This window comes from Pseudochaenichthys georgianus, chromosome 20 (genome assembly GCF_902827115.2).
Source record: "Pseudochaenichthys georgianus chromosome 20, fPseGeo1.2, whole genome shotgun sequence".
NCBI classification, from domain to species: domain Eukaryota; kingdom Metazoa; phylum Chordata; class Actinopteri; order Perciformes; family Channichthyidae; genus Pseudochaenichthys; species Pseudochaenichthys georgianus.
In genome coordinates this window covers 22,509,268-22,533,070 of record NC_047522.1, presented here as the reverse complement: position 1 = coordinate 22,533,070, position 23,803 = coordinate 22,509,268, and the positions used below count along the sequence as shown (strand labels likewise).

Here is a 23,803-nt window from a genome sequence, read left to right as displayed (position 1 = left end):
TGAAGCTGACCGTTGAGCGGCCCAGACCAAGCAAGGAGGCAGAGGCAGAACGTCCAAAAATATTTATTAAAACATGGGCACAAAGTTCACAGTCTCAATCCTGCTGTTCTTCTTTCACACATCCTGCAGCCACAAGGATCTCACACACACACACCCAGCCCTCTCAACAGACAGGGCAACAGAGCCTAAAATACCCACCCTCCAATCATCACAACAAGACACGGGGGAGGGGGGAGGAGACAACACAGGACACCAGGTGCACACAATCATCAGCCACAGACAACACTGTGCAATCACGCAAATAAAGTGCCCCATCACCCGGCCTGAAGCCGTCAGTCCATAGTGACGAAGCCACCTTCGTCACAGGGGCCCGATTCTACTTTTTGGGGTATATTTTCCAGTATAGACAGACAAGAGTTCAGCACCATCAGTTTTTAGTGTACACACATATTTGAAATGTTTTTTCAATTAAGGATTTGCAATTGAATAGACTCCCTTTTTCTAAATTTCTATAAAGCACCAAATTGAGATTGCATTTCTTTTTTGCACAATATCTAAGATTATATCGTCAGAAGAGTACAGTTAGTATTTGGTCAGTGCATTTGTAATGTTTGACACATGTCATACATGCACTTAAATTGGCCAGGATGAAAATAAAAATACAATGCAGTTCTGAAAGGTAGATGGCGCCATTGTAAAGGTAGTCCATTAACTGACCATCTACTGTACATAGTGAGGAACAACAGAGAGACTTAAGATGCTGTGGTATTTATTCAGCATACACATTCATAACGGTTTGAATACAATGCAAATCAGAGAGACTATACTTTGAGTACAGCTTTTAACATTCATGATACAATAATAAAGAATGAGATGAACATAAATCAGCTTGAATAAAGCTTTACACTGCTACAAAAAGCAATAACTTTTTAAAATCTGAATTTAAGGCATAACTTCAACCTATAACTCCTCAAACACGTCAGAACTGAGCGGATTAGACACTTACAGAATAATAAGTATCCATTTCAGTTTAAGAAGAACAAGTTAAAAAGGAATAAACAAAATATACAGTATAAAATATGGACATTTTTCTCATAAAAACATTTTGTATAGCTTATTGTCAGCTTTGACAGACAGTCACTTCATAAGAAGCTCCGCCTGTAAAGTGGTTTACTTATTTACATTCATTTCCTCAAAGACTGTCCCACTATAAACATGTAACAAAAGGAATACAACTCTTCCTCTGAGCTTTATCTGTTTTTTTGTGTCCAGCCTGTGTGGTTTTTCGTTTCCTCTCAGCTGTAGCGGCTGCTGGACGAGCTGCGGCTGGACGAGCGGGAGGACCTGCGGAAAAACATGAAGGAGACAATGTGAAATGCTTACTTTGATATGGCGATAATCTAAAATGCAGATGCATGAAGGACTGAGACTTTGGGCAGCTTCTCACCGGGACCGGCGCTCTGAGCTCCTGTGGCTGCGACTCCTCCGGCGCCCTCGCCTCCTGCTCGCACTGCGACTCCGACTGGAATAGCTGTCGTAGGAGTCGGACCTGCGTCAACATACAGAGATATCATTTCATCACTTTGCTAGAAGTGATTTTTATTTTTTTTATTCCATTTCTATGTACCGTACTTTTCGGACTATAACGCGCACCTGCATATGAGCCGCAGCAGCTAAATTGTCCGTCTGTCTTGCTCTCGTTCTGTCTCTCGGTTCCACTTTTACTTTGGCGCGCGTCCTGTCTCACTCTTTTCCGTCCTCCAGCTTTTCCTGCTGGAGCCCGCCTCTTAAAGGTGGCGGGCGCGGACCGGTCATCGAGCCCATAGTGTTAAAGGTGGTTAATTTTACCTGTAAGATCCATAGATTTAGGAGGTTCCCTAGTGGCCGTTAGCTGTACAAAAAAAAAAAATGGGGAAAAAAGTCGCGGCTTATAGTCCGAAAAGTACGGTAAATACTGTTATATGTTTAAATATTTTTCTAGTTCTCTATCTGTGTTTTTACTTTTATGTACGCACCACGACGTCAAGTCAAATTCCTCGTACGTGTCAACCTACCTGGTAATAAACCTGTTTCTGATTCGGGAAGAGAAGTTAATCAATAATATTCTATCATGACAGAATAATCCTGAAAGTGTATTACTCAGCATTCATTCTTTCTATGAAACCTTATATACATGAGCATGTTTATCACTAAGTGACACCCCACATGATTTATTTTTTCGAGTTAGCTCATTAAAAAGCTAACATACCTTGATCTCCGACGGCGATGACGCGAGCGACTTCTGGAACGACTTCGACTGTACGTACGACTGAAAGAGGGAAGAGAAAAAGACACACACGGTTAGAAAGAGGCCCTGACACACGAAACTGACACCAAAGAACACGTCCCGACGGACCCGATTGTTGTGTCGCCTCACGTCTCCTGCGTCTGGGCCAAAAAGTCGCACTGCAACACACCGCAAAGACTTCAGCCGACGGCCAAGTAGCATGTACGCACTGCGCATGCGTGAGTGGCAATAACTCTCCTTACCAGCAGGCGGCGGTAGTGTGTATTCGTCTTTCAAAAGAGGCCGTTTCACGTAACGACTTATAATCGAAAACACGTTTAGTGCGGTATTGGAAAATGAAAAATAATGGCCGTCTGTGCGTGCCTTCTTCACTTCCGTTTAGCTTCTCATGCTCTGATTCGCTAAGCTGAACAGCCAATCAGTGATTTATTTTGCCGACAGCCGGCAGTATCGGCACGGCCGAAAAGACACGATGGTGCGGGACACACCGATCTGAGTCGGGCGACAGGACGCTCATCGACGGCCTGACATCTATCGACGGTCGAACTCGTCCCGGTGTGTCCGCGCCTTTAGACGCACGATGGAGAAATATAAAGAGAGGGTTGGGTACCTGTGACTCCTTCGATATGAGGTGCTACGAGAGCGCGACCGCCCTCTTCTCCGTCTCCTCCGACTCCTGCTGTGGCTCCTGAAAGAAAATGTGTTATAAATTACATTTGAACTCTAGTACAAAAGGTTTTCGCTTCTTTTAGGCCAAGCGTGAGCGACCTCTTAGATTAAAAGAGACATTTTGCCCTCTGGCGTTATTCATTAAAAAGGTCCCTTATTATACTTTCATCAATATATCACAGGCCTCAGATATATACAGAGCCTGTCTCTGATTGGCTGAAACACCAAGCAGATCATTGCAGCATTACCCAGAATCCCCTCTGTTTCAGCCCTGTTTCCAAAGTGCTGATTCTCTGTCTGTTACTTCAGATGAAAACAAGGAGCCCCTCCCCACGCCCCTCTGAGAGAGATTTGGTTACAAAGAACTCAATGGTGCTCTAGGAGGAGATTCAGGTGATAAGGGGGGGGGTACCGTGGTTGCTGATTGGCTAATGGTTACACAAGACAAAACATCGTTATGACATCATAAAGTGACCAAAATCTGATCAGATCATTTTCAGACAGGTTTTTATAGAAATGGATCAAACAGACATGAAGAAGAGGGGACACATGTTGATGTAGAAGAGACATGGAGAAGAGGGGACACATGTTGATGTAGAAGAGACATGAAGAAGAGGGGACACATGTTGATGTAGAAGAGACATGAAGAAGAGGGGACACATGTTGATGTAGAAGAGACATGGAGAAGAGGGGACACATGTTGATGTAGAAGAGACATGGAGAAGAGGGGACACATGTTGATGTAGAAGAGACATGGAGAAGAGGGGACACATGTTGATGTAGAAGAGACATGAAGAAGAGGGGACACATGTTGATGTAGAAGAGACATGGAGAAGAGGGGACACATGTTGATGTAGAAGAGACATGGAGAAGCGGGGACACATGTTGATGTAGAAGAGACATGAAGAAGAGGGGACACATGTTGATGTAGAAGAGACATGAAGAAGAGGGGACACATGTTGATGTAGAAGAGACATGAAGAAGTGGACTTTGCACAATAGGTGACCTTTAAGTCCTTGTTGTACCTGGAGGAGTAGCTGGAGCTCCGGGACCGGCTCCTGGACCGGCTTGAGGACCGGGACCAGCCTCGAGACTTCTTGGGGGATCGCGTCGTCCCCGCGGACGGAGACCTCTCCTCGCTGGAGCTCTCCTCGTTCCTCGGCCTCTGGTTGAGCCGAGCCGTCTTCCGGACCTCGTCGAACAGAGACCCCGGACGCACCCGGCTCTGGCTCTTTATCTCCATCTTCACTCCCGGCGCCGAGGCGTTCTGGACCTCCTGGACGCGCACCACGCTGACGGGCGCCATGGCGACGTTCTGTGGGGCTGACGGTCCTTTCAAAGGCCTCCATTTGAAGTTAACGACGGGAGGTTTTCCGCGGGTTTCGTCTTGCAGTCCGGCAGAGGAGGGCGCAGTGGGGTCTTTGCTTTGAGGTAAAGCGTTATCTGAAATCGTTGAGGTAGGCTTTACGATTAATTCAGGTGCATTAGTAGAAAGATCTGTTGGTTGCACAATCTCGGCGTCATGCTCTGGCGTACAGATGTCCATATCGTCTAAAGACGCCTGCTGGTCGAAGACGGGTACTTCAGCCCCGTTCCTGCTGGACGGCTGAAGAAGAGACTCAACGTGTTTCGAGTTCTCGTTGATACATTCCTTCGCTCTCCTAATCTTTTCCTCTTTGGGGTTCGAGGTTATTTTTTCCACAACAAGCTTTTCTTTGAGAACTCTCCCGGGACTTTGTTTCTCTCGTTTGGTCTCATCCTCCTCTTCCTCCTCCTCCTCCTCCTCCTCCTCCTCCTCCTCTCCGAACTCCAGAGGAGGCTGCCAGTGGAACGTCTCTTTGAGCTTCTGGTGTTTCCTCTTGGATCTCTTTCCCTTTTCCTTCCTGCTCTCGCGCCGCCGCTTGTGTTTTCGCTTACGCTTGGATTTCTTCTTGCTCTTGTGTTTCTCCGCGACCTCCTCGGGACCTTTGGCAGCAGCCTTGGCAGTCTTTGGCGCAGACACTTCTCCAGAAGCTTTCCTGGAGGTCTCAAACTCTGATTCTGAACTAGCTTCCCCTTCCTCTTTCTCAGATATAGCCAAATTCCTGGCGGGCACATGATCCGAATCGCTTTCCGAATTCCACGCGGACGACTTCTTCTCGAGAACTTCTCTGGCCTGAACGGCTCGTTTCTGCTTCTTTGACCGAGCCCCGCTGTTGCTCCCTCTCTCCGTGTCACTGTCCCATTCAGACCGGCTGTTAAAGCTCTCCGCAGGCATTGAGCCGAGCTGCTTCCCCTCTTGATCCGGCGATCTCTTTGAGACATCCGGACTATTCGACCCAGACTTGGCATCTTGACTACTCGCGAGCGAAATGTAATTATCTACGCTGTTGACCCTCTTCAGGGAGCTGTAATACTCTTTCCATTCCTTGTCCAGTGAGTTTCTTTTGTTGCTTGGTGCTTTTCTGGAGCTTTCAGAGTCCGACCCGCTGTAGGAGGAGGACCTGCTGTAACTCCTGCTCCTGGAGCGACTGTAAGACCTGCTGCGTTTGTGGATTTCAGAGTCAACCAACGGACACTTTGGTGTCAGGGCAGTCTGAGCTTTTTCTGTAACACCGGCTACAGTTGGTCCGGACGACGAGCCGAGAGCTGCTTTTGCTTTAACCTCCTGCACGTACGACGGCTTCCAGGGCTTCTGACCTGGTTTCCAGCGAGACGGCGGGGGGCTGTCGCTCATCGGGATCACGGGGGTACTCTCTGAAGCCGGGACACTTGGGAGTCTGGGAAGAGGCGGGGCTTTGCTGTCTGGAAGCTTCTCGGGCATCATCGCGGCCGCTTTGGGCTTACTACCTTTCATCTTTCTCGGGGATAAACTATTCTTCCTGGACGAGGACCTAGACCTGTACCTGGATCTTGACCTGGATCGAGAATAGGAACGAGATCTGGATCGAGACAAAGACCTCGAACGGCTTCTGGATCTCGAGTAAGACCTTCCTCTGGATCTGGACTGGCTGTAGGACGATCGAGAGTAGGATCTTGAGTCTCTAAATGAAGGCGAGGACCGTAGCTTCCTCTGAGTTGAGGAGTCCCGCTGGTTTGAAGACGACCGGGATCTCTTGGACTTCCTCTCTGACGACGCTGGCGTTTCACTCACGGTAGCGAGAGGCTCTGGAGGTTTGTCCTTTGAGCTCTTCTTCTTCCCGCGTTTCCCTTTCTTGGACTTCTTCTTGTGTTTGGATTTCTTCTTCTCTTTCTTCGGTTGGAGCGGCAGGCTCGATCTCTCTGAGCCGCGATCCGAGGAGTGATCTGCAGACCGGGACCACGCAGAGTCACTCCTGTTCTCCCATCTGCTTGAGGAACGGTCATTCAATCTGTTAAGTCAAGAGATGCGTGAAGGAAAACAGAGAACAATCTGATGTTTGAAGGAAACGGTAAACAGGTTGAGTCCTACTTGTCTCCTTTGCTCCACCTCTCGATACTCGGAGGTTGGTACACTTGGGTTCTCTTCATCTCCTCTTTCCAGTGTGGCGGAGTCTCGCTGCTGCCCCGTTCCTCCACTGACGCCGAGCGAGACTTGGACATCGTCGGGGTGTGATATCTCTGCAAAAAAGGAAAATATACGGATACGTGGGATGTCACAATAACCCATATTCGATGCCAACACTGTGGTGGTACTTGTAAGGAAGTTAAAGCAGGCCTACATGGCTTTGTTTTTGTCCTGGTAACGACTACTACATTTCTGTCGGTGTGATACTTCCTATCGCATTGATACAAATAAGTGAAAACTCTTAACGCTCACCGAGGCTGTGCTTAAAGATTTAGGACTACAAAAAGCACAATAGGGCAGATGTAGATGTGGGTCAATTATTTATAGCAATGGTAGCGCTTTTGTTTGTGCAACCAAACCCTAACCGAACGTTGGAACTAGTGGTTCAGGTTCAAATGAAAAGCAGACTATGTAGATGTGAGCTTACCATTGTTCCTCTGCCTTTAATCTTCCGTCCAGACTTGGAGACTGATGGTTTCGGGTCAGTTAAAGGACACGCTTCTTCCGTTTCCACACTGCGAATATCAAGTTTCAAAGTCAACACAGACACTTAATATGTAGGTCGTCACTGTTACGATGTGTAAGATGACATATATCCAATAAAACCTACATCTCCGCCTTCACTTCCTGAGGTGGCACGTCCCGTCGCAGCAGGAAGCGGTTCTCCGGCACAGGGGGGATCTCCTCCGGGCGCACTGTGAGCTTCTCTCTCCTCCCGCTCTGCTCCACCTCCAGCACCTCCACAGCACTGGGAGAGCTACAGCCACACATGCAAAACAGTAATGTGTTATGCAAAGAACCCAGCAGTGAGTCGTGTCCACGGGTGGCTTCTCCTCCTGATTTGTACGGTACCTCTGATTGGAGGGCAGAACTTCAACGCTCTCCTTCTGCTTTGATTCCCTTCTTCTCCTTTTGGAGCCTTTACTCTTTGCATGGCTCTTGTGCTTGTGATGTTTGTGCTTTTCACCCGATTCATTTTCAGACGAGGAGTACCGAGAGGACGAGTCGTGGGAGGAGAAGGACGAGTCGGCAGAGTGGGAGCTTCTCTTCCTCTTGCCCTCGAGAACTGGAGCAAGAAAGCAGAAAGAAAGAAAGGTCAGAAGCCAGGAGTCACTTTCAGGGTGGTGTGGCGCTGCAACAACCGAGGCTTTGTTTGGCTGCTCTCGGTATGTCGGGGGAAAGTGAAAGCTGGCAGAGTCGGCTGGGACGATGCCAGCTGAACTTCACAGAGGCAACAACAAAGGCAAACAAAGTGGTATGAAGCTCATGTATGCATCACTGATAAGTTATTAATACCATCTATTCAAGCTATTCAAAACTAGAGATGTGTTTGTAAGGAACCCCTCGGGCCGTTGAACTGGATGTCTGATTTAACATCGGTTAGGATCTCCCGACAGACTCACAGACCGCACTCCCAGTCGAGGCCAACCGTAACAGCTTCAAGTACATCCGAGTGACCTCACCGTCGTTGGCGGACTTGGTGAAGAGCTGTCCGCAGTCCATCACTCGCACGTCAGCGTAGGGTCTGCTGGAGGAATCGGTCTTCAGCCCCTCCACCTTCTTGATCACCTCGAAACCAGAGATGATCGAGCCGAAGACGACGTGGACTCTGCAACGCAACATCAACGCATGTTACAGCAGCGGGATTATTATATGATTTAAGTGTCTTTAATGAAGTCAGCATACAAACCCAGACTATTCTACGCACCAAAACGTCTTTGATTGATCCATTGATCCCTATCGGTTTTTAAGAGTGCGCTTAAGACCTTCCTTTTTGATAAAGCTTATAGTTAGGGCTGATTAGAGTCAGCCGCTAGTTTAGCTGCTATAGGCTTAGAGTCCTTAGACTGTCGGGGGCACCTGACTTCTTCCTTCTCTCCGTCTGTACCCGTGTGCTCTCATGTTCCGAATAACCCAGCTTCCCCAAATGTCTTTTTGGTGTCTATCTACGCCTGGATCCTGAGTCCTGAGTCCTGATCTGAGTCCTGATCTGAGTCCTGATCCGAGTCCTGGACTTCGAGTCGTGGCTGAACCTGTCTCTGTGGTCCTGCCTGACTCATCACACTACTTCCCTGATGGCTCCCACAGGATTGTAGCTGAAATCCTCGTGGATTCATCTTCTCATTACAGACACATGCATTTCCTAACATTCGGTCTATATGCTGTAAAATGTATTATCTTTTCAATTCACACACGGCATCTACTGCACGTCTGTCCGTCCTGGGAGAGGGATCCCTCCTCTGCTGCTCTCCCTGAGGTTTCTCCCATGTTCCCTTTAAACTGTGGGGTTTCTCTGGAAGTGTTTCCTTGTACGATGTGAGGGTCTAAGGACAGAGGGTCTAAGGACAGAGGGTCTAAGGACAGAGGGTGTCGTATTGTCATACTGATATTCTGTACAAACGGTGAAGTCCACTGAGACCAATGTAACATGTGTGATATTGGGCTATACATAAACATTGATTGATTGATTGATTTGTCACAATAACATCAAGAAACCCACGTTTTAAAGGGCTCTTAAGGCCATTGTATTGTAATGCTTATATAGGTTCCAAAGTGACGCTGAATGTTACCCGTCGAGATGAGGCGCCATCTTGGTTGTGCTGTTTGTGCGAAATTCAGCAAAGAAGCCGAGGAAGGTCAACCGAGGACGAGGACATGGAAGTAGGAGAAAAGAAGGAGAGGAATGAGAATAAACAAGAAACTTCATCAAAGTGTGGGCGCTACTGAAGAATAGGTGCAGATTTTTACATTTGTTTAACAATGCAAATATGAGGAAGGCAGTCTGTAGACATTTCCTCCTTTATTCATTTCCATCTTATGGGTGTTTTAGTGAAGTCTACAATAACCTCAGCCACTTATGAATGTTGTTCCAAACATAATAAACACTCTGCAGAATACTTAAAGATGAGTACAGTCAGGAGAGAGAGAAACACAGCCTTGGAGACACATTACCTTGGAAGAGCAGGATGCTAGAGATTCTGTAAATTTTACACAAAAACGGCAAGAGAAAAAATGTAACACATTTGTAGGTAAAAAAGTTAATGAATCCATGTTTCTGTGCACTTTGAAAATCTAGCTGCACAAAGTAGAATCTGTCACTCAATGGCAAATTCTACTTTACAGTTTCAAACGGGACAGAGGTGAATAGATCGTGTCAGTGACATGGTATTAAAAAGGTGCAGAGGGGTTTCAAAGTGGAACTCACATGAAGAACTGAGAGCCGTTGGTGTCCTTCCCGCGGTTGGCCATCGACAGCAGGTGCGCTTTGTCGTGTTTGAGAAGGAAGTTCTCATCTGTGGGGAGCAGAGAAGAAACGGCGCCGTCTCACAGTGTGCTCTCCGGTAAAGAACAGCGGAAATATTCAGGGGAGAACAGGACTGTAAACCGTCAAACCTCACCGACCAGTCCTTCCAGAAAGGGATGTGTTGTTTTTTTAAGTGTCTAGTCTTTCTCTGAAGCTTAAGTTAAATACAACTTATGTTCTGAGCTGGTGTTAGAGAAGCTGGGTTCAATTCAGTTAAATGGGAGGTCAGTTGCTTGGAGTTGCTTGAGATAGATTATCCATCCTTTCTACTTCACAATTAATATTTGTATATGTTCACTCGCTTAAAACAATGCTACTTTATTTTTAACCATGGTGTACTTACATGTTAATATTCTATAAATGGCCCTATTATGCTATTTTCATGCCCATTGTGTGCGTACGTTTGAATTATAATTTACCTTGCTGCTATAAAGTTGTACATTTCCCCGCCGTGGGACGAATACAAGCTTTGAGATTCTGATTTAACAGACTCAGATGTAATGAGAAAAGCTCCAAGTCATTAAGCCAATTGCAAATATAAAGGTTATTTAAAATGCTTCCAGTTTGTGTTCCAAGTATTATATCTACATGTGTCCAGGGCGCTAAATATCTCATCTGCAGAGAACCCTGCCGCCTAAATAGCACGTATGTAACAGAGAGTAACTTTAGCACCCTGCGTCGGGGGGGCATGACGTCTAACAGGAAGCTGCCTGAGTGAAACCTCACAGAGGGGTGGGGGGGGGGGGGGGGGGCAGTGTGGACATGGTGTTACTGAGCTGTGTACATCTCTTACCTTCTCATTTTGCAAAAGACCACTCTATAAATAAAAGAATATGTTGAAAATTTTAGGCAGGTAGATCGTAGAGAGAGAGAAAACCTACTCTCCATGCTCATCTGATAAAGCCCACGACTCAATAGAAGACAGCACGAGACAAAAGGTCAAAGGTCAAAGGTAGGAAAGTGACATTATCAGCACAACATGCAGCATTGTGGTCATGCAGAATTAGCTCGGTTGTATTTAGATGAACATTTATGAGACTGTGTATTACGTAATATTAAATTACCTTCAAAGTAGCCGCCGTATATCGACTCCCCTCCTCTTCCATTTCCTGGAAACCAACATAATAAAATATTGAAGATAATTGCACGGCATCAAAAGAAAGTGCTCTCGACGCAAGTGAATAATGGCTGCTAATACGAACACAGTTGGACGCGTATATCTCTATCAGAATGTAACTGCTGTGAAACTAAGAAAAGTATCTATTTAGAGTATTTACTTCCTCTCAGTCAGACCGAATAACATCTAGGAACAGCCGTGTTGCTTCCCATTGGATGTAATGTAAAACACACTTTCAGAGTATATGAAGCGGATTATTACCTTCGGTGAAGTCGCCTCCCTGGACCATAAAGTTCTTTACCACTCTGTGAAAGGTGGAGCCTTTGAAGCACAGCTTTTTCCCGGTGACTTTACCAGTTCCCTTTTCACCTGAAATCACACGCATGTTAACTGAGCTCTCGCCCGACACAGAGCATGACAGAGCGGCTACTCGAGGAGGTTCCTTTGCATATCGAGTCGTTCACATCCACTACACACTCCGGAACACTCTGGCCGTTTCTCCATGTCGAGTAGAGCTGCTGCAGAGCCACTATTTTTTCACCATGGGTGCTCGGGCTTTTAGCTGCACTGCTCCCAGACTCTGGAACTCCCTCCCCCCGCACACCCGACAGTCAGACACAACCACCTTATTCAAATCCCAATTAAAAACCCACCTGTTCAAATCTGCTTACTCACTGTAGTGCTCCCCATTATATGTTTCATTTGTGTCCACTTGACTGTCTCCTCCATGATTTCCTGTTTGTGTTTTTATCTTGTTCTGTTGCCTCTTTTTTTTTTTTTTTTTTTTTTTAAATTGTACGGTGTCCTTGGGTGTCATGAAAGGCGCCTAAAAATAAAATGTATTGTTATTATTTCAAGTACACCACGTCATCGAGTGGCGCCGAATGCTGGGCATTTAAACGGTCCTTCGGCGCCACTCGATGACGGAGTATGCTTGACATAGTGGCTCTGCAGCAGCTCTACTCGACATTGAGAAACGGCCACTGCCAGGAAATGTCAGAGAGGAAAACTCAGTGGCCATTTTTAAACAACTGCAAACAGATATTATATTCTTTTAATCAGAGACATCCCCCTTTCATCGTTATTTTAATCTTTATTATTATCATTATTAATATTGTTATTATAAATAAATGATATATTTGAATTCAATTTGATCTAATTATTTTAAATATCATGTTTAATATTTAGCGTATTTATAACTTTTTTGACTTATGTCCTTCTTACGTTTACTGTGTGGGTTTTCTGTTCTGAATTATTATTATTACTATCAAAATGTTTTGCCTATTTTTCCTCCTTGTAAAATATATCTTCAGTATTTATTTTGACCTGAATTTAATTGATTTTTTCTGTTTATCTTGTCTTTAGTGTCTTATTGTGTGTATCGCTGTGTATGAAAAGCGCTAAACAAATAAAGCCTTATTATTAGAATGATGTACACCCTGTGCATGTGGTCTAATACATGCTGCCACGTCAATTAAAGAAGGGAATAAATGCAAATATGTAGTCGATTTCAATAAAGCAGATGCCTTTGTTTGGCCTCCTGCTTTTACCCTTCCTCTGGAGAGAAAACAGAATACATCGTCCCAGATCTAAAGCCCCCGGGATCTCCCCTTCCCTGGGGTGAAAAGAGACATGTGTGCAGAGACTTCACGAGATGTGTTTCAGGGTGTGTTTGGAGTACAGAGGGCTCGCTGTTAGAATGGGCAGATTAGGTTGCTAATCTTCTCGAAATGTTGTTCCAAGGGTTTGGTTTCTTATGAGCCCATCCCCTGCTAAAAGGACACATTAGAGACCTGGGTTGTGTGTGTGTATCACCGTGTGTGTGTGTGTGTGTGTGTGTGTGTGTTCTAGGAAAAGGAACAGACTAACGAGCCTATCTGCCCTTGTCAGCGTTGCATTCCCGCGGCCAGGTGGGGTGAAAAATGAGAGCGAGGACGGATCTGCAGCCGGTTTGCAGATTTATGGCTCGCTGTAGGCAGAGCGCGGCGACTACAGTACAGCGTGTCCTGCTCGGCGGGATGAAGTATCTAAAGTCAGGAGACACAGCGGCTTCCTGTGACGCCATCTGTCACTGTGTGTGTACGTGCACACACACACACACACACACACACACACACACACACACACACACACACACACACACACACACACACACACACACACACACACACACACACACACACACACACACACACACACACACACACACACACACACACACACACACACATTCCTCAACACCAACGAGGGGTGTGTCTACATGATGTTGTTGCTCTAACTTTCCGTTTATATTCTTATATATTTGCCGATTTCTTTTGTTTCTGGGAGACAGAAAGAAAACATATCTGAAGTGTAATGAGGAACAGAAAGACAGTTGCCTTTAAATCCCAAATATCTCTATTAAATCGGAGAGATTGCCTCTGACTGTGGCTCTGTTTTTCCAACTCGTTCAAAATCTTTTTATTAGTTTTCTTGCTGACATGGCGCTTTCAGCACATTACATATAAGCCACGCAAAGACATACTGTTCCTTCCGTGTTCTCTTACAGGGTTATCTTGTTTTAGTTGTTATTGTACACATACTCGGTTACGCAATGCTTCTACTCACCAGTGCACAAACACAGAAAGTTTTTGCTCGTCTTGGGACACACGTCCGAAAACAGTTGAAAGACAATGCGTCCGACTGTAAAACACACACAAGAATATTAACGCACACCATCATCTTTTTCATGTTTAACGATACGAGGCTTTGTCAATGTAGACGTGGGGCTACACAACATGTGAGGGATGGCACAGTAATAGCCTTAGGAGGCAATTAAGAGTAGCATCCTTTTTACTACGCTGCACACTTTTGAGTGGCCTCCAATTGTGAGAAGAATCCTGCGGTGAAGCTCAGACTTTGTAAACACTTTTCTATAGCCAGGAGCAAATGGAGAACTCCCCTCACATCCTGATTGGAGGATAGCTCTCCTTGGCCAAACATGACCGTTTATTTTTACCTGAGGCCTTTAAATTGGTCTTTAAATTCACATCAGTTGCACAAAGCTGAAAAGTAACAAAACCACAACATACATACAGTAAAAACATATTTTTTAATGATCTCACTTTACCGTTATCGGCTGTTTACATATTATACTTTTCAAAAATGCTCTTACCTGGCTCCCGGTTGAGCTCCACATCAAAGTAACACTGAGGGCGGTCTTTCACCCCCATTGTCACCTAAGGTAGCTGAAATGAAGAATAAAACCACAGAAGCTAAGCAGGAAACATGATGAGAAAGAACTTCTCTTTAAGGAGCGGTCAGCTGTACAGAATATTTAAAGGAAGTGTGCCGGCAAAGTAGAGAGACTGAAAGACAGAGAGCAACAGAAAGGGGAGGAGAGAGAAAGAGGGGAGGGGGTGAGGGAAGTCTGTGGGGAGATGTATTGGCTTTGCGTATCACAAGTCGAGCATGGCGCTGCTTCCTCGTTTCCACTCTCTACTTGGTGTCAATGTGTGAAATGTCCCAAACACGCTGATACTAGATTGACTGAAATTCGGAAATTCACAACACCCACCCTGCCTCAACTTGTTTGTATCTCCTGTTGTAATAAAGACAATAGACTTGTTATATCTTCACTCTAATATGTGGTGTGTCAGCAGCACACACACACCGATACATCCTCTCTGCTGGACAGTGGATTGCTGGCAAAACAGCAGGGCGTCCAATAATCTGTCAGCAACGTCTGGATTTATTAAAAGCTTAATCTTCTCACAATTTGAAATACACAGGGTGCGTGTTGTTCAGGAAATGCTTTGTCCCTGTGCTGACATGTTGTAATTATGAAATGACTGTGTATTTTGGGTGTAGTAGTGTGACAAAGAGATAAGAGGTCAAACAGTATTTGATTATCACTGGTGTTTGCTGTATGTACATTCACAGCTAACAGTGCAGCTGAGTTTTACTGCATTCACATTTCACACTAATACAAATATGTTGACGGGAATGCAGTGTATTAATAGCCTTATCGTGTTACATTGAATGTGTTGATGTAGACATTGTAATAATAAGCAATACTCACAACAACTCAAGGAGAAGTCTGAATTGTGCAAAGTATTATCAGTTATTTAGTTGCACACCTATAGAATTGATCATAATCTGCAATGCTACTGTTTTCGAAGCAGAGCAACATTTAACAATATTGCAACATTTTGAAACCAACCTAGTTAACTTATAATAAACACCAGTGACCTAAACTAGATCTCCTCCAGGGCATGAAGACCGCAGTGACTAATACATGATTTAAAAGCAGTCAAAATGTAATCCATCCCAAATGGTGTCAATCAAAAACAAGGAACAGCTGATCAAAACACAGTTCACACGAAACTGTTAACCCACTAATGTCAACATGCACTATTTGTATAACAGCTAACAGTCAATACCGCAAACAATCTTAAATTACGACATGTTTATTCCCAGTGACAGAAAACAAATATTTAAATGTTAAATATTGTAAACAAAAACGTTGAAGCTTCCAAAATGGTTGTGCTAACAGCTAGCAGCTAGCTCTCTTCCGTCCAATAGCTCACAGTTCGCACTTAATATTCACATGTTACGAGATGTTAAAAAAGAACAGCTTGATATTAATGTGCTAAACACAAAGCGTTACTCACCTCTGCACAGTAGCTAGCCAAGTAATCAGCTAGTCACTGACGGTGCTAAGTTCGCTTTTAAGTGAAAGGGTTGCTGCGCTGCATTATGACTACGACTGGTTTTGAGTTTTTTGACCCTCTGTAGATTCCGTAGTAGATTAGTATTTTTTTCAGTTTTTCTTAATTTTTTTATTCAAGGACATATAATTATAATACATTTTGCATACTATAATCGTCTCATCAGATGCAGAAATATGAAATAATAATTTAAAAAAAGATACATAAAAAAACCCGACTGGTTTTGAATGTTTGGTCCCTCCCTTGTTTCCGTAGTGCATTTGTTGTGGTTCTTTTGTATCCGGAAGAATATGTGAAGCTAGCTCGTTTGCTAATTTAAATATAACTTCTTCCGCTAATGTTATAACACATGTTTTATGTTTAAATCTCTGTATTTAGAAAGTACGCAATTGTAACTTGTATGTGGAGCTTTTTGCCGGTTTACTGCTGCATTATATGATGCTATAGCAAGCTAGCCTCCAGGAGCTAAGTCACAAAGTGCAGCATGAAACCCATGATACTGAGGTAAGGTGTTATGTGTTTCTACACCTATAGAATAACCATAAACTGATATTTTTTACTGTTTTAAAAGCAGGGGCATTTGTATCAATATTGCACAATTGAACAACATACGTAGTTAACTAGTAATACACACCCAGTTGGCAGTCCATGTGTGCACCTGCTGAAGCTAGTGTATGTTGATATGCAAAGAAAACAGGACTATTACATTATTCTTTCATGTTTATCTTTTGCCAGAACTATTCCAAGAGTAGTAGCTCATATAACTTTATTTGATGTAGCTTTTGATTAACTGATATAGGAAGTCAAACACAGGAAATCAATGTGCAACTATTTTGATCATGTTTAAATGTTCAAACCAAAAAAAGTTGTAAATAAACAACAAAATAAGACATTTAGAGTTGTCAGAGGTGCCTTTAGAGACATGAGTTTTTTTTAACAATTTTATATTTTTTAGACCAAAGATGAATGGATTTGTTCAAGAAAATTAACATGCAGCCCTAACATAGCATCACTGATGGTTTGCTCTTCACCCCATGCAGGCAGTGTGTTCTCCATGGACCTAGTGGATCATGCCTCTGATCCTGTTTGCCTTCGTGGTTCGGCTCAGGGATGGACTCCCCCTGTCGGCCTCCACAGACTTTGAACACTTCCGAGAGCTCCAGGAGAGGAAGCAGCAGCTCAGGACCATCAGCAAGAGCCTGGCCCGATTCCCTGAGAGAGGGACCGTCAAGGGCCAGGAGCTCAACATATTGTAAGGATTCAGGAAACAAAGCGGCAGCAGACTGTCTGTAGATCAGGGGGGTCCAAACTGTTTTCACCGAGGGCCACATAAGGGCTGGGCCGCTCACTCGAGGTATATCGCCTCATAAGTTCAGTTATAAGTTAGCTAAATCAATCAGATGTAGGTAAATGATGCTTTTGAGTGTTGGCAGCTCATCCCGTAAAACAGAAGCGTCAGATTGATTATAATAAGGAGAAATAGGAAGGTTGTGTTTCAAGCTTGTTATGGAAATAAGTCATTGGGCTCTTCAAGGTTCTTTATTGTCATACGAACGTAGCTACAGAGTAGTTATGTCGATGACAATCTTAGGTCACAGGCTTCTCCAACGGTGCAACACAATAACACAGATAAACAGAACAATATAGTGCAAGTAAATATTAAAAAGTAAATACAAAAAGAAAAATATTTTTAAAAAAGTGAAATAGAGTCTATATGCAAGCTATTGGAATTATATATTATATACATAGATACATAATTACTAAGTAGCAGATGAATGTTATGTTCAGGTGTTTAACAGTCTTTTTGTTCGGCCGTGGCTCAGTCATAGGGGCTTGGACCGTGAGCCGTAGGGTTGCCGGTTCAAGTCCCCGACCGGACCTAAAATATGGAGTGTGGACTGCTACTTGGAGAGGTCCCAGTTCACCTGCCGTGGTGCCCTTGAGCAAGGCACCGGACACCCCCCTTCCCCCCTCACTCCCATTGCTCCCCGGGCGCTGTACAATAGCTGCCCACTGCTCCTAGACTCCTACTAGGATGGGTTAAAAGCAGAGGACACATTTCACTGTGCTCTGCATGTGTGGCCATTAAAGAGGGTTTCCTCCACCTTCTGCCTGTGGGATGAAACTGTCTCTGAGCCTGGTGGTTGTGTCCGGATGCTGCGGTAACGCCTGCCGGACGCCAGCAGACTGAACAGTTTGTGGCTGGGGTGATGGCGGGGGTCTTTTATAATCCGGAGGGCTTTCTTCCTGAGCCGCTGGGAGTAAAGGCCCTCCACGGATGGCAGCTCCGTCCTGGCAATGTTCTCTGCCGTTTTCACCACTTTTATCTTATCAACTAAGATGTGAAAATGTTTCCAACTTGAATTGACTGAATATCTTTGAAAAGTGGTCTCATTATCACATGAATACTACCGTGTGATATATGTTTACATTTATATTCAAGAAGTACAATATAAGCCGAGCACAAGTTTCATTTGTGGGCCGTACTCCATTATACCTTTTGAATTGGCCGTAGTTTGGACACCGCTGCCGCTGCTGCAGAGGTTCAGGAGAATGTTTGATCACGGGGGCGTCGGTGTCCCGCTGTGTCTGTCTACTAAACGCCTTTCTGCTCTCACCTGTTCAGCTTCATCTCTTCAGAGGGAGTGTCCTACATGACGGTGTGTCACTGCAGCCTCCCTGTGGCGAAGGCCTTCTGCTTCCTGGAAGACCTGCGCTGGGAGTTCACAACGTGCTTCAATAGCACGGCTGTGTCCCTGGCAGACAGGCCTTATCCGTTTTTGGAATTTGGTGAGTCCGAGGAGAAATCTGTTGGTCATTCGGGCGGATCAGAGGATTTGGGGAATCACAAACAAAGCTCCTGTGTTGAGATGTTTTAGAAAGCCACATCTCTTTGATAAGTACTTTAGGAATTATATAGAAAACATCCAACAACTAGGCTGAAGAAGTGCTATGACAAATACTCAAGTAGTTGAACCTTTCTTTCTCCTTTTTTGACGAGTACTGGTAGAGGTGGGAGGGTCTGAGGGGTTTATCATGTCAACGTGTTTTTTGGTTTATATAGCACCTGCATTGTGTGTGGGAAAAACCAAATAAGAGATATTTTAAACTATTATATAAAAACTAATATGTTACAGACAGCACCATTCAGAAGCTGAAGCAGCAGTACAACCAGAGCGGGGGTCCGGCGCTGGAGGTGACGTTGGCAGAGGTCCAGGGGGATCTGATCATCCATCCACCGCAAGAAATTAACCTGGAGGAAGTGGACCTCACCAACGGCACTGCTAACGGACACCTGGAGCAAGGCCCTGCATCAGGTCCGACTGACTTGTACAACATAGCATGTATTAGTCTGTGTTGTTTCGTCCTTTTAACAGCTTTTATGGGGACTTTCTTTCAGGTCCGAACGTTAGACTGGAGCCAGTGACGGCGCCAGGCATCCTCTCTCTGGTTCTTAATATCGTGTGTGCGTCGTTGAACATAATCCGTGGTGTTCACCTCATAGAGTACACATTTCAGGTAACTTCAGATATGTCCATAGAGGAGTCTAGCATGATTGGGCTTCATACATTATATTTGATGTGTTTTATTGTTTAAGACAGGGGTGTCAAACTCAAGGCCCGGGGGCCACATCCGGCCCGCGACTTCATTTTATGCGGCCCCGCAAGAGCTTGCAAAGAATGTAATACGTTTATTATACGATTAAATGCCGCTTTACAGAATCAGGTTGCCCATAAACTACATGTCCCACAATGCATCTCGCTTTGTGACATGCGCACTGAAGAGACTTGCAATTATTTGCTTTCAGACGTAGTTAATTACTAAGTCATTATCCTATCCGATAATAATCCAGTTCAGGGGCAATAATGTAATATAACACATTATTTTATATATATTATATATTTATATATATTTTATATAGTTACAACCGGCCCTTTGAGTGCAACCATAATGCTGATGTGGCCCGCGATGAAATTGAGTTTGACACCCCTGGTTTAAGAGAAACTATGCTGCACGGTGTCTTTCTCACGCACTCACTGGAACACACCCATGTTTCGCTGGGGACTTTATTTAAAAAAGTTCTTGAATAAGCCGACGTTAATTCCAAGAGTGACAAGTTTGCAGTTTTACACGGACCTCGTTATTATCACACTAATGCTTTCACGGCAACATGCTAATACACAGCGGCCAGTACTGCGGTGGAAGCTTGATAATAACGAGGTCTGTGTAAAACTGCAAACTTATCACTCTTGTGTGAATAAGCCCTACTCTGAAATAAAAGTGCTTCAAATGATGTCAAATCATCAGTTTGTGCCCTCTCCACACTCAGGACGATTATGAAGGCATCTGGAACGTGGTGGCGTTTCTGCTGGCGTTTGCCTGTTGTGTGTGTCAGGTAAATATAGTTCAGTTTTATATGGTCACGGAGAAACTCACCTGTGTCGTCTCTTTCTGACACTGTTGGGATAATACTGAATGTGCTCTTCCATGAGAGTAGCATGATAACAAAGGTATCCCAACTGTAGCTGTGAACATATGGGATTAACATGATGATCCAGCCTCTATGGAGAGAGACATCAAGCATGCTCATTTCTGACGTGGAGCTAATCTGAAGTAAACATTGAATACTGCTTTCTACTCCTCCATCTTGTGACTGTGTCCCTCTCTTGGATGTCAGCATGTGAAGGACACTGCTCAGGAACTAGCTGATGCTCTGTATGTGATGACTCCTTTCATTCTGGAGAGGATCACAGATACATGGATCCTGATGTTGAAGCTCAAGCCGGGGACCAGGGATTATTAACATTTTTAAGTATTCAATTTTGAGAAAAAGTAAAAATGTTGAGAAAAAGTCAGATATTTGAGAAAAATTGTCAGAATTTTGAGATTTTGAGTAAAAAGTCAGAATTTTGAGAAAAAATACAGGATTTTGAGAAAAAAGTCAGAATCTTTTGATTTAGAGAAAAAATATAGAATTTTGAGATTTTGAGAAAAAGTCCGAATTTTGAGAAATTGTCCAAACACCAACATTTTGAGAAAAACCTCAGTATTTTGTACGTGACAGGATGTATCATTACCTAGAATAACCGGTATTCCTCCATCTTGTGACTGTGTCCCTCTCTTGGATATCAGCATGTGAAGGACACTGCTCAGGAACTAGCTGATGCTCTGTATGTGATGACTCCTTCCCTTCTGGAGAGGATCAGAAACACTCGGATCCTGAGGCTGAAGCTCAAGCCGGGGACGAGTGATATTGTTCTAACAGACACCATGTGACCTCTGTGTTCGCAGTGCCACCTCTACCTGTTCCACTCCTCTCTGAAGAAACACAAGTCCTTCGCTCTGCTGAGTGTGATCGTCCTATGCAACCTCTGCCTGCTCGGCCTGAGGAACCCGTGGCAGCTGCTCTTCCACATCTCAGTGGCCTGCATCTCCACCCTCCTCATCCTCCGCCGCAAACTCATCGACAGAAGCAATGACTGTGGAGTCTGAGGACGAGAGGACATTTTACTACGTTGCAGCGCGCACAGCGTGAGGTATGAAGAGGGGTTCTTATCATCAAATCATTCGTGTTGTGTCATAACGGACAATTATAACTACAAGTTGATGTTTTCTTGTATACATTATGTACTTGCACTTTGTGTACATTTGTTTTCAAGAGAATGAAAGTGACTATTTCTGGAACTTTAAAATGATCTGCAAAAGCTTCGAGGTTTTAGAAACAAAATGTTCGTGCCATCCTGTTCCAAAAATGTTTTTTAGGAAAGTTGTTTTTCTGTCAGAATTGCTGACCAAAGTCTTTCATGAAGATACAATCCAGTCCTACTTGCTATTTTTAAGCATGTCAGCTCTCGTACGGCTCAGTATTATTTCTGCTTTCCAGGGTTTGATTATCTCCGTGTGATCACAACGCTGAGTGACAGTTGGTGATTGTAACATATGCTAGTTAGTTAGTAGTGGTATATCTGCTTTGGTAATGGTGGGTTTCATTTGAGGTCAGAAACAGTCGGGTAATGCGGACAATGCAGCTTTTTTAAAAAATGTATTTTGCATTATTTAATCATTAGGCTTCAGCAAAACCCTAATGCAGAGGTGTAATTATTAATCTGGGGTTTGTTTCGCGCCTTATTGTATGAAAAATATTGTTTGATTTTGTTTGATTGTGTTGTCTTATACACCGGCAAGTGCTCAGCTAGTCATTGCAAAGGATCAAATGTAAGGGCTCCGTATTGTTTAATGACTACATTCAATACTGAGGGAATATAAGTGTTGTATTCATTATGTTTAAGGCATGTTATATTAAGAGACATTTATCACATCAACTACATTTTTGTACGATCAAAGCAGATTCTTTTTTCTACTGATCTCGCCATTTTTAAATTGTAAAAACTGCGGGTATAAATATGAAGGCACTGTTTTATGGGTAAAATAGTTTGGAAATTAGTCGGAGTTTATTTATTTGGACTGCACTATTAGGCTAAGATTTGTTTTGCGTTGGTTACGGCGATCATTCTTGAATGTGCTGCATATCGGGTTCAGCTTTTTATATCCTGATTTTATGTTGACTGTATGTAGTTCTCAGATTCCTATAAACATGAAATCACATTTTATGATCGATGTTTGAATATAGAACAGTAGTGCTGCTAAACGAATAGGAAATGTCTAATTTTACTTAATTATTTTTAATGTTTTTGGGTATTTAGCTTCTTAGATATTCATTTATTTATAGCTTAACAGTTGCACTAATATCTGTTAAGCATGGGAATTAATTTCTTAGTTTATTGTGTTTGACAAACAAGTACCGTTGTGGCATTGTGTAAGTATTTTACAAAGAAAGTTGGAGGGAATTTTAATCCAAACGTCCTTCACAATGTAGAAATAGTTTAGATAAAGTCACTTTTAGTTAGTACAAAGAGTGAGGAGCCTTTTAATACAAAACTCAATTTGTTCCTATAAAACGTTTGGCGATTTGTGAGAATCACACTGGCTTTGAGGAGTAAACTGTTGTCTCTAAATCAGGGGTGTCAAACTCAAGGCCCGGGGGCCAAATCCGACCCGCGACTTCATTTGATGTGGCCCGCAAGAACTTGCAAAGAATATAACACGTTTATTATACGGTTACAGGCCACTTTACAGAAGCAGGTTGCCCATACACTACATATCCCACAATGCATCTCATTTTGTGACATGCGCAATTATTTGCCCTCGATTTCTGCTTTCAGACGTAGTTAATTATGAAGTTATTACCCTATCTGATAATGTAATATAATACATTATTTTATATATATATTTATATATGTATATTTATATAGTTACAACCGGCCCTTTGAGTGCAACCATGATGCTGATGCTGATGCTGAAATTGAGTTTGACCCCCCTGCTCTAAATGGTCTATTACTGGCTCAATTTCAGATAAAAAGTATAATTTTTTTATATTTTCTGTGCATATAATTAGTGAATCTGTAATATCTTTCATAAAAAAAGAGGGTTTTACTGAACCACCATTTGTACTGTTGAAAACAAGTTTTTTGACACGTAAATTGTAAAATAATGTGGGAGATATTTGAACATTTGAAATGGAAATGAAGGATCATTTAGTAGATTATGAAGGTGAATAACATGCAGGAGAAATGCACTGTACAGCAGAAACATGTGGAAGCCTTCCCTTAATATTTTGTTCTAAAAGTCTTAAGTGTGATCAGAATACAGGAAACGGTTTTAAATTATTGAATGAGGTATGTTTAACGGGACATTTTCTTAATCTTGTTCAATTACAAAGCAGTCAGCTGAATGCTTTGTATCTAATTGGACTCTAATTAGATTGATATTGTTTATTTTGTGGCTGCAACCTATTGGGAATAATGGCAAGTAATGTAATTAAATGTAACTGCCAAATACACTGGTGACGACAGGGCTTTATTTTTTCCTGCTGTGGTAAAACTGACATTTCATTAATAAACAGTGTCTTTTTTCCCATTTGTCGGTCTTTGATTTGTGTTTCCAATTATGAGAAAATGATTATTCATTATGAGGCTCATGTAGCATATACTTGTACTTTTAAAGGTAATTTAAAAGTACAAGTATATGCTACATCCAGATAAGGAAAGCTGTTAATTCACAGTCGGACTTGGAGCAAACGATGGACAGTACATGTGTTTTTTCCAATATTTCACTAGATGGAGCCCTTTCA

The 23,803-nt window shown here is 43.4% G+C and overlaps 2 protein-coding genes across 8 annotated transcripts; one reads left to right on the top strand and one right to left on the bottom strand.

The window, feature by feature from the left end:
* Nucleotides 1–752: 752 nt before the first annotated feature.
* On the bottom strand, nt 753–15,655 carry nktr (natural killer cell triggering receptor). 7 transcript variants are annotated; one of them, XM_034109024.1, is made up of 17 exons: nt 15,556–15,655; nt 14,058–14,130; nt 13,511–13,585; nt 11,165–11,272; nt 10,851–10,895; nt 9,688–9,775; nt 9,053–9,082; nt 7,946–8,091; nt 7,335–7,548; nt 7,093–7,239; nt 6,910–6,997; nt 6,387–6,535; nt 3,982–6,306; nt 2,898–2,975; nt 2,249–2,308; nt 1,448–1,549; nt 753–1,344 (listed from the first exon to the last, which is right to left on the bottom strand). In XM_034109024.1, the coding sequence occupies exons 2-17, from the start codon at nt 14,113–14,115 to the stop codon at nt 1,296–1,298; spliced, it is 3,762 nt and encodes a 1,253-aa protein (XP_033964915.1). In that variant the 5' UTR covers nt 14,116–14,130; nt 15,556–15,655; the 3' UTR covers nt 753–1,295. The 7 variants fall into 7 exon arrangements, 6 of the variants coding, with proteins under 6 accessions (XP_033964915.1, XP_033964916.1, XP_033964917.1 ...); XM_034109025.2 differs by lacking the exon at nt 15,556–15,655 and having other exon boundaries at nt 3,982–6,282; nt 14,058–14,252; XR_011645103.1 differs by lacking the exons at nt 753–1,344; nt 15,556–15,655 and adding an exon at nt 1,654–1,848 and having other exon boundaries at nt 1,464–1,549; nt 14,058–14,253.
* Nucleotides 15,656–15,875: 220 nt separating this feature from the next.
* On the top strand, nt 15,876–23,571 carry sec22c (SEC22 homolog C, vesicle trafficking protein). Its single transcript, XM_034108650.2, has 7 exons — nt 15,876–16,116; nt 16,653–16,864; nt 18,239–18,402; nt 18,750–18,929; nt 19,013–19,131; nt 19,943–20,008; nt 20,905–23,571. Exons 2-7 carry the CDS (start codon nt 16,683–16,685, stop codon nt 21,103–21,105), a joined length of 912 nt encoding a protein of 303 aa, XP_033964541.1. The 5' UTR covers nt 15,876–16,116; nt 16,653–16,682; the 3' UTR covers nt 21,106–23,571.
* Nucleotides 23,572–23,803: the final 232 nt, after the last annotated feature.